Raw genomic sequence first — 14,306 nt, 5'->3', positions numbered from 1 at the left:
ATTATTATAATAATAATACTTTTATATCATATATTATCTGCCAAAAAAAAAAAAAAGTTCTACTAATTACATTAATCAATAGATTGTTCACTTTAAATAATGCAACATTTATTAATTATATTAGGACACCAATTTCGATAAGTTTATTTAAAAAATTCAATCAATTTTTAAATTTTAAAAATCTTTAGTTATAGATCATAGTTTTATTATCCTTGGATTATTTTTTTTTTTCTTTAGGGTTACCACAATCATTGGTCCTTTTTTTATGATTGAAGGGCCCTATAAAATTATCAAAGCACATGCATAAAAATACAAATGCATAATAAAGCCAGAAGTTTCAAACAAGGAAAAATACAAAGGCATCAATAAGGATTTAAGGAACCAAAATAAATAAAAAAAGAAAAAGAAAAAGAGTATCCAATGCTTCAATATGAAATCTCAACTTCTTGTTGGTAGATAGACCCCACAGTCCACTTACCTTCCATCTTCTTTTCCTCACTACACACAAAAAGCTAGCAAAAGACTCTATTATCACAATAGAAATATTGCACCCATAACCTAAAATCTTTCTCCTTTTGAAATAATTAATAATAATCAATTATCAGAAAAGCAGCATAACAAGCCAAACAAGAAAATATAGTTACCCATGTAAAGCAATAATGAAGGTTTGACATTAGAGATGGCAAATTCTATTTTTAATAGGAAGTATGTCTTCTATTTCAAAATATAGTAAAATAGATATGGGTTTTAAGTTATGTTCATAAATATTTTATATTATCATTAATTATGAATTATATAAAATGAATTTTTTATTTTCAAAAACATACAAACTATAATATTATTATTTTTGAAATATATATTACTTGAAGCCAAATGATGTATAAAATAGGTATACAAGATGAAAATTTTCACTTAGTTGTATGCATTTGATAAAAAAAAAAAATGAAGAAATTAAAAGGTTTTAAAAGCACTAATGTTAAGTTTAAGAGGCTAAAATGTTCTTAGAGTTGAATAACTAATCTAAGTTTGTTACATAAAGATTATTATTACAACTTTCTACCTTTATTCTTACCAAACATGCTAAAAAATAAAATAAATATATAAATAAACATGAGAAAAATTAACAAAATAACAAAAACATACCTACCTACCTACCTAGGTACATGGGTAATAAAAGAATGAAAGTGGAATTATGGTCCTAGATGTAAGGACAAAGAATACTGGTAATATGTACATAATGCCACAACCCATTATTTGTCTAAATTCCTTAAACCGAAAAGAGCATTGAGAAAGATGGTTTTGCTCCAAACATGGTATGGGTTCTTTTATATGACTTGTCACATTATTAAATATATAAAGATGAAAAGCTTAAACTTACAAAATTAATGGTGAATGTGATCATGCACAATCACATATTTTGTATTGGGGGCTAAATGTATATATAAATAATATAAATATTTTTTTCTTTTATTTATTATTTTTAGTATTAGGGTTTATCCATGCCATACCAATTGATTTTGGTCCCTATTTTTAATTAGTCTCACTTTAACACTAGACTAATAGACAAGTTTACTTTTTCTTTTATTAAAATTTCTGGAGGGAGTACCTACGGGTTATGGTTGAGTCTTTCGGGTCTATACCCATAGCCGTTGCCCTTCTTTTAGTATGTGTAAGAGTCTCATGCTGAATTTCTTTCTATGCTAGAGATTCAGATAGTGTTCCATGTACTAAGGTTAATTAAGGTAGAAGATCTCAAATCAAGCATTGCATTCCAACTCCCATGCTTTTTGCGATCTTGTGCTATACTCCGGTGATCTCTTTCCTACCGAGGCACGCAAACTCCCATCGTGTCCCAGATCACATTCCGTGTATCAAAGTTCTGAAGGGGCTACGCAGAGAGCGAAATGGGTACAAGTAACGGGATGAAGATGTTTAACCAATCTCAGGCTAGACATATGGGAAGAGCTTTTGAATTCGATCTCCACTAAATACACCTGAAGGGAGTGGTGAAGAGTCTTAACTGTGATTAAACCCCGAGCCAGATTATACGATCTCTGATAATTGAGTTCGAATACTGATGGTTTACATTAAAAAAAAATTAGGAGGGAAAAGTTTATTTCTTTTGTTTATTAACAAAAACCATCTGCTTTCCTTAATATTAATGAAAATTATATTAAAGATAAATTAATTTCATTATACCTATAAAGTAATTCGAAATTTCAATTATATCAAGTCTATAATCTTGTAATTATTCTAGTATGGTATTGATTGTCTTGCACATTTCATATTAAATTCTTGGTGAATTTTTTCATTTTTTTTATAAAATTTTTTCCCCTAGAAGTGAAGCGATTGTGGAAGTTGAAATAGTGCAAGCATTGAAGCCTCTTCACCAACCGGTCGGGAAGAATATTGAACTAATTTAGGGCAATTCATATGGGAAACAGAAAGACAAGGATAGGAATTAGGAAGTGAAGGAGACATTTCATCACCTAACAAATGCAACGTATATAAGTTGGGTGCAGGCAAAGCATAATTAGACTTAGATTAAGAGCTTGATCGTTAAAATTAGTTGTTTTGGTAGTTATTAGCTGTTTTAAATATCTTTTCAAAAAACACTAAAAATTAAACGTTATATAAATTGACTTTTTATAAAACGTTGTCTTACTTCTAAAAATTAATTCAAACAGTATAATAACAAATATTATAAAAATAGCGTTTAACGTTTTAATCTGTTAAATAGCTAAAAGGTACCTATAAACGAAGACAACCTAATTGTGTTGGGACTTTGAATTTGGATGGAAGATATAATTCAAAACATATATGTGTCTGTTGATAAGTGGCTTTTACTTGGCATTTTTGATTGGGTGGAGATTTTTGGACGTCAGTAGTTTATTCTTCTACTCCATGTTTATTACTATATATATATTAATTGATAACAAGGAAAATTTTAGTATTCTAGCGTTAGATTTTGATTGTAGACTTAAATTAAATAAATAATTAATTTTGTACTCATAAACTTGGTCCAATTGATAAATATATACTCGATTTGAAACAAATAATTAATTTGAACCCATCTTTTCCCACTAACTAAAAAAAAAAAAAAAAAAAAAAAAAAAAACAATATGATAGATTTTTAATGATGAGTTGAAGTTACAGTAAAAGGGTTGCTGAATGGTAGTCATAATTGAAATCTAAGCATTTGCTATCTCTCTCTCTCTCTTTTTTTTTTATTTATTTTTTATTAAACAACCAATATTTAGATTCCACTAATTCGATTTGGGATTTACTTACAGTTAAGATTCTTTAACTCTCTTTGCAAGTGTGTTTAGTAGGGATCAAATTCGAGAGATCTTCTCACTGCGTTATATTTAGTAGGATCGAACCTGAGAGCTTTTTCCACATACTCAGCCTACGTTGCCAACTAAGCCGCAACCCGTAGGTAAAATTTGCTATCTTTTTAATTAAGTTGTTGAAAATTGAAATTAAATTAAAGATATTTAAGTAACTATTTAAATAAAATAAAGGGAGAAAAATGCTAATTTACATTTTAATCAAATTTACAAAATACTCCATATAATAAAATAAAGAGGCTGATTAGTGATTACACCGTATTTACATATAATTATAAATTATAATGCAGAAGCACTAATTAAATTGAATAAAGTATATACATTTTATGTTAAATAATTGTATACAATCAAGTCAAACCTTTCTGTCTCTATCCCATGTGCAGCCAAATTCAAAATCCTCAGACGGATTAATTAATCATGCATCTTATATAATACCCATTAAAGCAGACATCACAGAAATGCCTTCTCATAATTTATTATTATTAGCCAGAAAACTTTAATAAAATCAATCATCTGCATTCAAACCAGTAGGTCTTCCCTTAAATATATTTATTAAAAATTCGAATAAAATCAAATTGGATGTGTTTTAGCTATCAAACCTTCGAAATATAACAATTCCACTTTATTTTTAGTTATATATTTACAAAAGTATTTAAAAGAAAATCAATTTCAATGAAATTGATATATTGAGTTGAGTTCAAGGTTTCCAGTTTATCAACTAAGTTTTCTCTAACGCATAAACTTTTCAGTTTTTCATTAATTTTTGGAGTATAAAATAATATTATTATGGAGTTTTTATATCGATTTTGTGTCTCTCATGTCCATATATAAATCTGAATTTAAAACTTAATACTAATGAATAGGATGAAAAGTAAAATTCAATCACCAACTGATTCATAAATTATAAATCGGATAAAAATAATCATTACGTTAAGGAATTTGATAGGATTATTGAAATATTTAAAATAAATTCGAAGTCAAAACAAATATATTAATTTAAAACCTCTTTCGTGGTCAAACCAATTGCTGGAGGGAAGAAGTCCAAATGGATTCTTTCCTATCACTGTCATCATAAACTCATTCTCATATAAATACGATTTTCTTTAATAAAACATTGAAAAGAAAAATATAAATATGAATTTATTGAATCATTAAATTAATTTAAAACTATATTAAGATAAATTAAATAGATCCGCTCTGCCAATTGTCCTTGGCTCTAAATTCACTTCCAAGACAATGGGGCAGTGGTCCATTCCACCTATTTCTACCAAGTTTTGTTACAATCAATTTCATTTCAAGTGATATAATCAATATTTTTAATTTGTCTTATTTATTGTTGATTAATTTTTTTAATTTGAAATACTCATTAGAAAAATACTCGATTGAATGTCTAAAACACTCAATTAGAAAAATTTTATTTTAGTTACAATTTTTAGTTCACTCCGTAACTATCAATAATTGCAAGAGTTGCAGCTTCATTTTAATGAATATGCATGCCTATTGCCTCAAACAAAATCATTTAAAAATAAATTTGACATATTTTGCCATTATTAACATTCATCTCTCTTCTTTTTTCCAACACATAACTTAATTTTTTTTGTTCAGTATTGAGGAGGAGATTTAAATCCGGATATATTATTCGGTCATAGATATTGAGGATAACTCTCTTGTACCAAGTCAAACTAGTTAGTTTCTGATATTTGATTTTGTTTAACTGTAAATAGTTTAGATATGATTTGGAGATTTTCTATATTTCAAATGTAATCTGTAAACTCTATAAATATGTATCTTGCTTCCTTGAATAATACAACAAAAACATTTACACAAGCAATCTGATCCTTTTATGGTATCAGAGCCCAAAATACTCAAACGAGTTTTTTTTCTTTAGATCCTACAATGGCTACAACTCCTCAAGTTGCTTCTACAACAATTCCTGTTAATTCCGAAAATACTCTGATTACCATCAATGCTGCCACTCAGCTTCCACTTAAATTAACCACCCTTAACTATCCCTCATGGCGTGCTCAATTTTATGCCCTTTTAATTGGTCTTGACCTCACTGGCTACATTGATGGCACGTTGCCATGTCCACCCTCCATCCTCACCAATGGCGAAACCGTTTCCGTCAATCCTGCTTATGCTCTTTGGTTTCGTCAAGATAATCTTCTTCTTCATGCTATTTTCGCTTCTGTTTCTGAATCACTGGTTACTCTTATTTCTTCGTCAAAAACATCAGCTGAGGCTTGGAATAAGCTAGCCTTACGCTTTGCGAATAAGTCCCGTTCTCGAGTCATGCATCTCAAAGAAAGACTCTCACAGCCTCGTGGCACCAAATCTGTTTTTGATTACCTTCAATCTCTTAAATCCACTGCTGATGAGCTTGCTCTCATTGATAAGCCTTTATCTGATGATGATCTCACCATTCACATTCTAAATGGTGTTGGATCCGAATTTCGAGAACTAACCACTGCCATTCGAGCACGAGAAACACCCATTGTTTTTGAAGAACTACATGAAAAACTCCTGGACTTTGAACATGTTCTTAAAAAAGAAAATTCCCCTGAAATTTCCATTCAAGCCAATGCTACAAGACGCAACTACCAGACCCGAAAATCCTTTCAAAACAATGGCAACAGCTTCAATCTATATAGAGGACAATCCTCTCGTTCTTCTCAACCACGCAACAATGGAGAATTGCAAATTCAATGTCAATACTGTGATCGGTTTGGTCATTCGGCCAAAGACTGCTTCAAGATAAAAAAACGATCAACTCCAAATCCAACTGCTAATGCCACAATGACCTCGAATCCTAGCTCCTCCCCCTGGCTTCTTGATTCTGCAGCTTCCCATCATGTCACAAGTGATCTTGGTAACTTGTCTGTTCATTCCGAATACACAGGCCCTGACGAAATACTTATTGGTAATGGCTCAGGTTTGAATATAACACACACAGGACAAACAAATCTTAATCATTCTTCTCTCTCCTTCAAATTATCTGATGTTTTATGTGTTCCTACCATGAAAAAAAATCTCATCTCTGTTGCCCAATTTTGTATTTCCAATAATGTTTCCATTGAATTTTTTCCTTTTCTTTTTAAGGTGAAAGATCTCAACACGGGGGTGCCTCTCATTCAAGGGAAGAATAAAGATGGCGTGTATGAGTGGCCAATGGCGGCTCGTTCACTGTTCACCACACCTACAGCTGCTGCTAGTGTTGTGGTCAACTGGCATCATCGTCTTGGTCACCCGTCTACCAAAGTTTTGTCTCATTTATCAAAAAATAATTCCTTTATTATCTCTTCTAGTAATTCATTTTGTGAGTCTTGCTCTTGTAATAAAAGTCATCGATTACCTTTTGGGGAATCGTCGTTGTCGTCCAAATCACCTTTAGATCTTGTGTATTCTGATGTCTGGGGTCCTGCCCCTATTAATTCAATTGATGGTTTTCGTTTTTATGTTATTTTTGTAGACCATTATACTCGTTATACATGGTTGTTTCCAATTAAACACAAATCTGATGTTTCGTCTATTTTTCAAACATTTAAAGCTCAAGTTGAAAAACAATTTCAAAAATCTATTGTTCGTCTCTACACAGATGGAGGTGGTGAGTTTCTAGCTCTCAAATCCTTTCTTGCCTCCCATGGTATACAACATTTACTTACTCCTCCTCATACGCCACAACATAATGGCATTTCTGAAAGGAAACATAGGCACTTAGTTGAGACTGGTCTCACTTTACTACAAACAGCTTCTCTTCCTGTTCAATTTTGGTCCCATGCCTTTCAAACAGCTTGTTACTTAATTAATCGTCTACCTACACCAGTACTCTCTATGTCTTCTCCTTATCAGAAACTCTTTCAAACTTCCCCAAATTATTTAAAACTACGGGTCTTTGGTTGTCTTTGCTTTCCTTGGCTACGGCCATATACGCGTCATAAATTACAACAAAAGTCGTTTCCGTGTATCCTTTTAGGGTATTCTTCTACTCAAAGTGCCTATCTTTGCTTTGATTTTAAAACTGGAAAAACATACGTTTCTAGACATGTGAATTTTGAAGAGTCCATCTTTCCTTATGTCTCTCATAATTTAAGTCTCCCACGTGTTGCTAACTCTGCTAAGCCTTCTTGGCTAAATTCCATTACCCAAACTCCTTCCTTTTATCATGTTCCAGTTACCCACAGCACTACATATTTACAACAGGTTGGTGAATTGGTGGATTCGCCGTCGACTACTCAGGTACAACTATCATCTCCTTCTTCTTTGACTGATGGGCAATCCAATCTTCCACCTAGCTCTTCTACTCCATCTCCATTAACGTCACCACCAGAAGTAACCTCTCCACACCAAAATCCAACAAATTCTGCTTCTCCCTCACCTGAGCCAGTTTTACCAACTCGTGTACATTCTATGACGACACGGTCTATGAACAACATTTTTCGACCAAAGCAACTTCACTCTTCTGTTAAACATCCACCACCTTCGTTTGATGAGCCAACTTGTGTCACTCAAGCTCTAACAGATAAAAATTGGAGAGCTGCTTTATCTGCTGAATTTAATGCTTTGTTACAGAATCGCACATGGAGTCTTGTTCCTTTACCTACAGGTAAGAATGCTGTTGGATGCAAGTGGGTCTTCCGTATCAAACGGAATCCCGATGGTAGTGTTGCTCGACATAAAGCGAGACTAGTCGCGAAAGGATTTCAACAACGTCCAGGCCAAGATTTTACTGACACATTCAGTCCTGTTGTCAAACCGGTTACTATTCGTGTTGTCTTGACTATCGCTTTGACCAATGGCTGGAATTTGCAACAGTTAGATGTCAATAATGCGTTCCTTCATGGACCGCTTACTGAAGAGGTATACATGGTTCAACCTCCTGGTTTTGTTGATAAGACTCATTCCTCCTTTGTTTGTAAACTGCACAAGTCGATATATGGGTTGAAGCAAGCACCTAGGGTCTGGTATACAGCTCTTTCGCAGTTTTTATTATCATTTGGGTTCAAAAATTCCAAAGCAGATGCTTCACTTTTCATTTATTCGGCTGCCGGTTCTGTGATATATTTTCTTGTTTATGTGGATGACCTTATTGTTACTGGCAATAATAATCAGCTTATTTCGGATTTCTTGTTGAGTTTGGCCAATAAATTTTCCATTAAAGATCCACAACAATTGCATTATTTCCTTGGCATCTCTGTTAATCAGTTTAATGGTGGGCTTCTGTTATCTCAGCATCAATATATCTTTGATTTGCTCAAGCGATGTCGAATGGAAGATGCAAAATCTGTTGGCTCTCCTATAAGTTCAGTGACTGCTCTTCGTCTCAATGATGGCAGTACTGCAGTTGATCTGAAACAATATCGCAGTATAATTGGATCCTTGCAATATCTTTCCTTCACCCGACCCGATATTTGTTTTGCTGTCAATAGGCTATCTCAGTTCATGCATCAGCCCACTGAACTACATTGGCAAGCACTGAAACGAGTTCTCCGGTACCTCAAAGGTACTGCTTATCATGGTTTACATCTTCGTCCTTGTAAAAAGTTTTCAATTACAGCTTTCTCAGATGCTGATTGGGGGGGTGATAAAGACACTTTGCTTTCTACAAGTGCATATGTTATTTTTTTAGGTACTGCACCAGTGTCTTGGCATTCAAAACGACAGCGGACTGTTGCTCGGTCTTCCACAGAAGCCGAGTATCGATCAGTAGCAGCCACAACGTCTGAGGTTTCGTGGCTTCAAAGTTTGCTTCAAGAACTCCAGCCTACAGTTATTTATAAGCCATTAATCTTGTGTGATAATATTGGGGCTACATACTTCTGTGCTAATCCTGTTTTCCATTCTCGCATGAAGCATTTATCTCTTGATTATCATTTTGTCCGTGAGAAGGTAACTTCTGGTCAACTTGTTGTTCAACATATCTCTAGTCAGGATCAGCTTGCTGATTTGCTTACTAAGCCGCAGTCCAAAGTTCGATTACGTGTTTTTCGACCCAAGATTGGCATCTTTGATGGAAGCTCAATCTTGCGGGGGTGTATTGAGGATAACTCTCTTGTACCAAGTCAAACTAGTTAGTTTCTGATATTTGATTTTGTTTAACTGTAAATAGTTTAGATATGATTTGGAGATTTTCTATATTTCAAATGTAATCTGTAAACTCTATAAATATGTATCTTGCTTCCTTGAATAATACAACAAAAACATTTACACAAGCAATCTGATCCTTTTAATAGATACACTTACTGTTAGACTATGTCTTAGTATTGTTGAGTATTGAGAAGGAGATTTAAATCCGGATCTATTATTTGATCATAGATACACTTACTGCTAGACTATGTCTTAGTGTCCGGCAATATATACTTTAATTCATTACAAACAGTAAATCCAAATTATTAGAAAGCAAAGCAACCATTATGTCTCTCCCCTTTTATCACGACACTTCAACAACCAAACTATACGTCGAGTGATAAAATATAATCAAGTTAAATGGATGATTTATATAAAATCAAAATTAGATTTATGAAAAGAAAGAACATTCAAAAAGGAATACTTACGAACTCTAAAATGAGATTTCTAAAACGAGATTAACATCGTATTATTTGAAAGGGTATCTGAATATTTATGGAAAATTAAAAAAACTGCTCCTGACATGGCGCGTGTGAAAAAGAAGCATTGAGTTCTGTTGAAAAGAATTACCAGAAGCAGCGTAGCACCAGTATCACAGTAATCCATGTCAATTGCCCTCCAATTTTCTTTATTTCTTTATCCTTCTTTCTTTCTTCATCCCAGGACTTTGTCTGCAAAAAAAACTCTCTTTTAGTCAAAAGCACCATTGGGACCCTCCACTTCTTTTTCCAATCTTCATTTGCTAATCATAATATTTATATTTTATGATGTAATAACTATTAAGAGTCTTAAACAACATTATCAATCATCCAACTGTAAAGCAATCAACTTATAACATTGGGTACAGATTGCACAAAACCCAGAAGTGCAATGAGCCTTAAAAAAAGAAAGAAAAATAAAGCTAAGGATAATCAAAATCCCATCTACATATTTTCTTTTTCTTTCACCAAATTAACCAGTAAGTAAACAAACCCTCGAAAGAAGGGAAACCCAGATAGAGAATCTACCAAATCATGCCTTCAAGATCCTTACCTCCAAGTTTTGACCATCCTAGACCAAGTTTCATTACTAAAACAAGAATCTTGTTTTTGATACTTACAATCTCAGCTTCTGTTGTGATTATCTTTACGATTATTTACTTCCTTTACCATCTTTGGTATTCTCTTGTAAATCGCTCAAGAACTATCCCTTTTGACTCTACTACTACTTTAAAGCTCCAAAGGTTCCCTTACAAAGAGCTTAGAATTGCCACCAATGATTTTGATGATGGTAATATTGTTGGTAAAGGTGGTTCTGGTACTGTCTTTAGAGGCATTGCAACAGATGGGAAGTTATATGCTATTAAGAGGCTTGATACTGTCTCTTTACAATCAGAGAGGGAATTCCAAAATGAGTTGCAGATTCTTGGTGGGTTAAGATCACCTTTCTTGGTTACTTTATTGGGATACTGTGTTGAAAAGAATAAGCGCTTGCTTATTTATGAGTATATGCCTAATAAAAGTTTGCAAGAATTGCTATTTGGAGATGGGCATTTGAGTCTTAGTTGGGAAAGGAGATTTAGCGTCGTTCTTGATGTCGCAAAAGCACTTGAGTTTTTGCATCTTGGATGTGATCCACCAGTTATTCATGGAGATATTAAGCCTAGCAATGTTTTGCTGGATCTTGATTTTAGAGCCAAGATTTCTGATTTTGGGTTATCAAGAATTAAGGTGGAAGGTGAGTTTGGAGTGGATTTGTTTAGCCAAGATTTGGGGAAGAGTCAAGATTTATGGAAAAGTCAAGAGCTTTCGGGAAATTTGACTTCCGAGACTCCAGCAATTGGTACACCTGTGGAGAGTTGTCAAGAGGTAGATTTTGCTCTTGCTTTACAAGCTTCTTCTTCATCAAAAAATAGTAGAACATGCTATAATGTTAGAGCTTTGAATGTGAATTCTTTGAATTATAATGCCAACATTGCCGGTGAGAGTGGGGTTAAAGTAGGGAATGGGAATGGGAAAGGGAAAGAAGTTTCTAGTGTGGATATTAGCGGGGATGACTGGAATTGTAGGTTTTTGCCTTATGATGATGAGCCTTGTAGTATTGATCATAGTAAAGAGTTGAACTTTACTGGTTCTTCTGCTATTGATGATTCTACTGGTACAAAACAATGGGGAAAGGATTGGTGGTGGAGACAGGATGGAAGTGGTGAATTGTGTAGTAAAGATTATGTTATGGAGTGGATAGGGAGTCAGATTTGCCCATCCACAAATCCTGATTGGGATGAGGAAAAGAAAAATACTCCTGAGAGAACAGAATTGCATAGTTTAGCCCCATTGGATAAAGTGGAAGACGGAAATGAACCTCAGTCACAAGAATTGGGGTTAGAAAATCACATTAAAGGATTCGAGATGAAAGATTCAAGAGGCAGGAAGAGTCGTAGAAAGAAAAATAGGAAGATGCAAGAATGGTGGAAAGAAGAACATTTAGATGAGATTAGCAAGAAAAATACTAAGCTGAAGAATCTTGAAACAAAGTGGAAGAAAAGATTTAAAACTCCCCATTTTCATTTGAGTTGCCGGTTTCATTTTCAAAGGCGAAAGAAATCTGGAGAGCTGAACCAAAATGCCTCTGATCAAAATGGGGAGTTTAGTTTCAGAAGGGGTTGGAAGAAAAAGAATGGACATTCTGCAGGAAGTGATATGTGGAGCGGAGATCTTTTTAGTCGCGAATTGAGCAGCACAACAAGCATGAGAGGAACTTTGTGCTATGTTGCTCCAGAATATGGTGGATGTGGGTACTTGATGGAAAAAGCTGATATATATAGCTTAGGGGTTTTGATTCTTGTGATTGTGTCCGGTAGAAGGCCATTGCATGTTCTTGCTTCACCTATGAAGCTCGAGAAAGCAAATTTGATAAGCTGGTGTAGGCACTTAGCTCAAGCTGGCAACATTTTAGAACTTGTAGATGAAAGATTGAAGGATGAGTACAACAAAGAAGAAGCAAGCTTATGTATCAATTTGGCATTGACTTGCTTGCAGAAGATGCCAGAATTAAGACCGGATATTGGAGAGGTTGTAAAGATTTTGAAAGGGGAAATGGATCTTCTGCCTCTGCCATTTGAGTTTTCGCCCTCTCCACCATCTAAGCTGTTTAGTAGGTCGCGGAGAAGACAGAAGTCAAATGCAGAGTAACTAAGTTTGGTAAATATTCTTTTTTTTTTTTTTTTCTTTCTTTTTGTTATTTGGTATGTGGAGTTTTCAGTTTTCACTGAGTTTTTTTATAGGAGAGATAATCGGAAGATGTAATCTGATAAACACAACTGGGGAGTGAAGGATTTGTGTTTTAGTACTGTGAGGGTTTATGTTGCCGTATGTAAATTGAGCAAATATTAATGGGGAGTGAAGGATTTATGTTGCCGTTTTCTGCTTTCTCTTCCTTTAACTGGATGCAAATATTAATGTCTGAAGCTCATATGTCTTAATATTTGCTTTTACTTTTTGCAGTTTATGTTGTGCCGTTGATAATTCTGGGATTAGGACAAGCAAAGCTGACCTGGGTAGATACTGGTTTTCTTCTTCATTTGCATATAAATAGACCACAATTTTATGTTTTTTTTATGAAACTTCCTATTGCATTCATTTGATGTAAGGTTGAAGGGTACATACATAAAGTTAACATGTTAATATATGAAAATGAAATCCAATTTTGATTTTTTTTTTTTTCCCCTTCTTCTTCTGGTAATTCTGCTTCCAAAAACATTTTATGACATGAATTGATTCCCTTTTTCATAGATGGAGGATAAAGAAAAGGTAGGTTGGGAGGGGTCCAAGCATATTCTCATGTGAAGAAAATGTAACAAGAGCCAAACGGAATATTATTGCGAGCAATCCGGTATCAGTTTTACCTTTTTTAAAATTGAAACCTACGATTCTGAAACTATCACTGTCCTTGTTTAGTCTTGCACATGACATTAAGTTTAGTTTACCTTCTTGCTATGGTCAAAAACAGAACTTTGTAACTAGTCTGAAATTTCTTCAATAACTATAAGACGACAACTCTAATTTAACATTCATTTGAAAAAAAAAAAAAAAGTTTGAAACTTTTGTGCATTCTTGGATATTAAATGTGTTGCATTTGAAATACCCTATTCAAAGGGCGTTGGTCTTGTCCACATCAAAAAGACAAAAACCCAAATGTAATTATGCCGATTGCAAGTCACCATTCAATGGAATTCCTTTGGATGATAGCTCCTTTAATTTCGGTTAATTTTGTTGACTAGTGAGGCCATGGAGCCACACATGTTTCTATCATATTAAAGTTTCGAGTACATCATCAAAGCCACTAATTAAAGTATAAATCTCACAACATTGTGTATGATGGGTGTCTTTTATAACGCTCATATATTTTAATTGTTGATTCTAATTCGATTTTAATCGTCTCTAATTAAATTTTTATTTTATATTCAAAATAATTTATTTGGTTTGAAATAAATGAGCTTCTTAGTTTCATGTTCAATCATCATGGAAAAAGATTCGGTCGGATTGAATCAATCTGATTCGATTTGATAAAACCGAAAGCTTACCCGATAATACTTTTGCTTCCTATGTTAGCTCTAGGTTCTAGCTAAAGGGGTTTGAAAGCAGGGAAGATGTAGCCCCAAATTTAGTACTAATATTCCTATCATTGTCAATGTTTGGCAATTTAATAGGTACCCTAATTTTCAACGGCATGTAAAACAAATATTTATCATGTAAGTTGGCAATTGGCCAAACGCAATAAATAATAAATTAATCTTGTTATGGTTTGTCCATTTGCGTTTTCAAACTAGTTGGACCATGACTAGAATCTTGAAAT

The 14,306-nt window shown here is 33.7% G+C and overlaps 1 protein-coding gene and 1 long non-coding RNA gene across 2 annotated transcripts; one reads left to right on the top strand and one right to left on the bottom strand.

Annotated features, from left to right (window-relative positions):
* Nucleotides 1-9,620: 9,620 nt before the first annotated feature.
* On the bottom strand, nt 9,621-10,713 carry LOC119370591 (uncharacterized). Its single transcript, XR_005178132.2, has 2 exons — nt 10,573-10,713; nt 9,621-10,144 (listed from the first exon to the last, which is right to left on the bottom strand). It is a non-coding gene; the product is annotated as an uncharacterized LOC119370591 (long non-coding RNA).
* Nucleotides 10,220-13,164, top strand: LOC105630306 (Protein kinase superfamily protein). Its single transcript, XM_012212099.4, has 2 exons — nt 10,220-12,652; nt 12,956-13,164. Exon 1 carries the CDS (start codon nt 10,487-10,489, stop codon nt 12,641-12,643), a length of 2,157 nt encoding a protein of 718 aa, XP_012067489.1. The 5' UTR covers nt 10,220-10,486; the 3' UTR covers nt 12,644-12,652; nt 12,956-13,164.
* The last annotated feature ends 1,142 nt before the right edge of the window (nt 13,165-14,306 follow it).

The sequence above is a fragment of the Jatropha curcas genome, chromosome 1 (assembly GCF_041381405.1).
Source record: "Jatropha curcas cultivar XTBG-Jc1 chromosome 1, XTBG_Jcur_1.0, whole genome shotgun sequence".
Classification (NCBI taxonomy): Eukaryota; Viridiplantae; Streptophyta; class Magnoliopsida; order Malpighiales; family Euphorbiaceae; genus Jatropha; species Jatropha curcas.
This window is presented reverse-complemented; position numbering and strand designations above follow the sequence as displayed.

What these genes read in the sequence shown, in the direction of transcription:
- LOC105630306 (XM_012212099.4), top strand. Translation starts at nt 10,487, where the DNA reads ATGCCTTCAAGATCCTTACCTCCAAGTTTTGACCATCCTAGACCAAGT.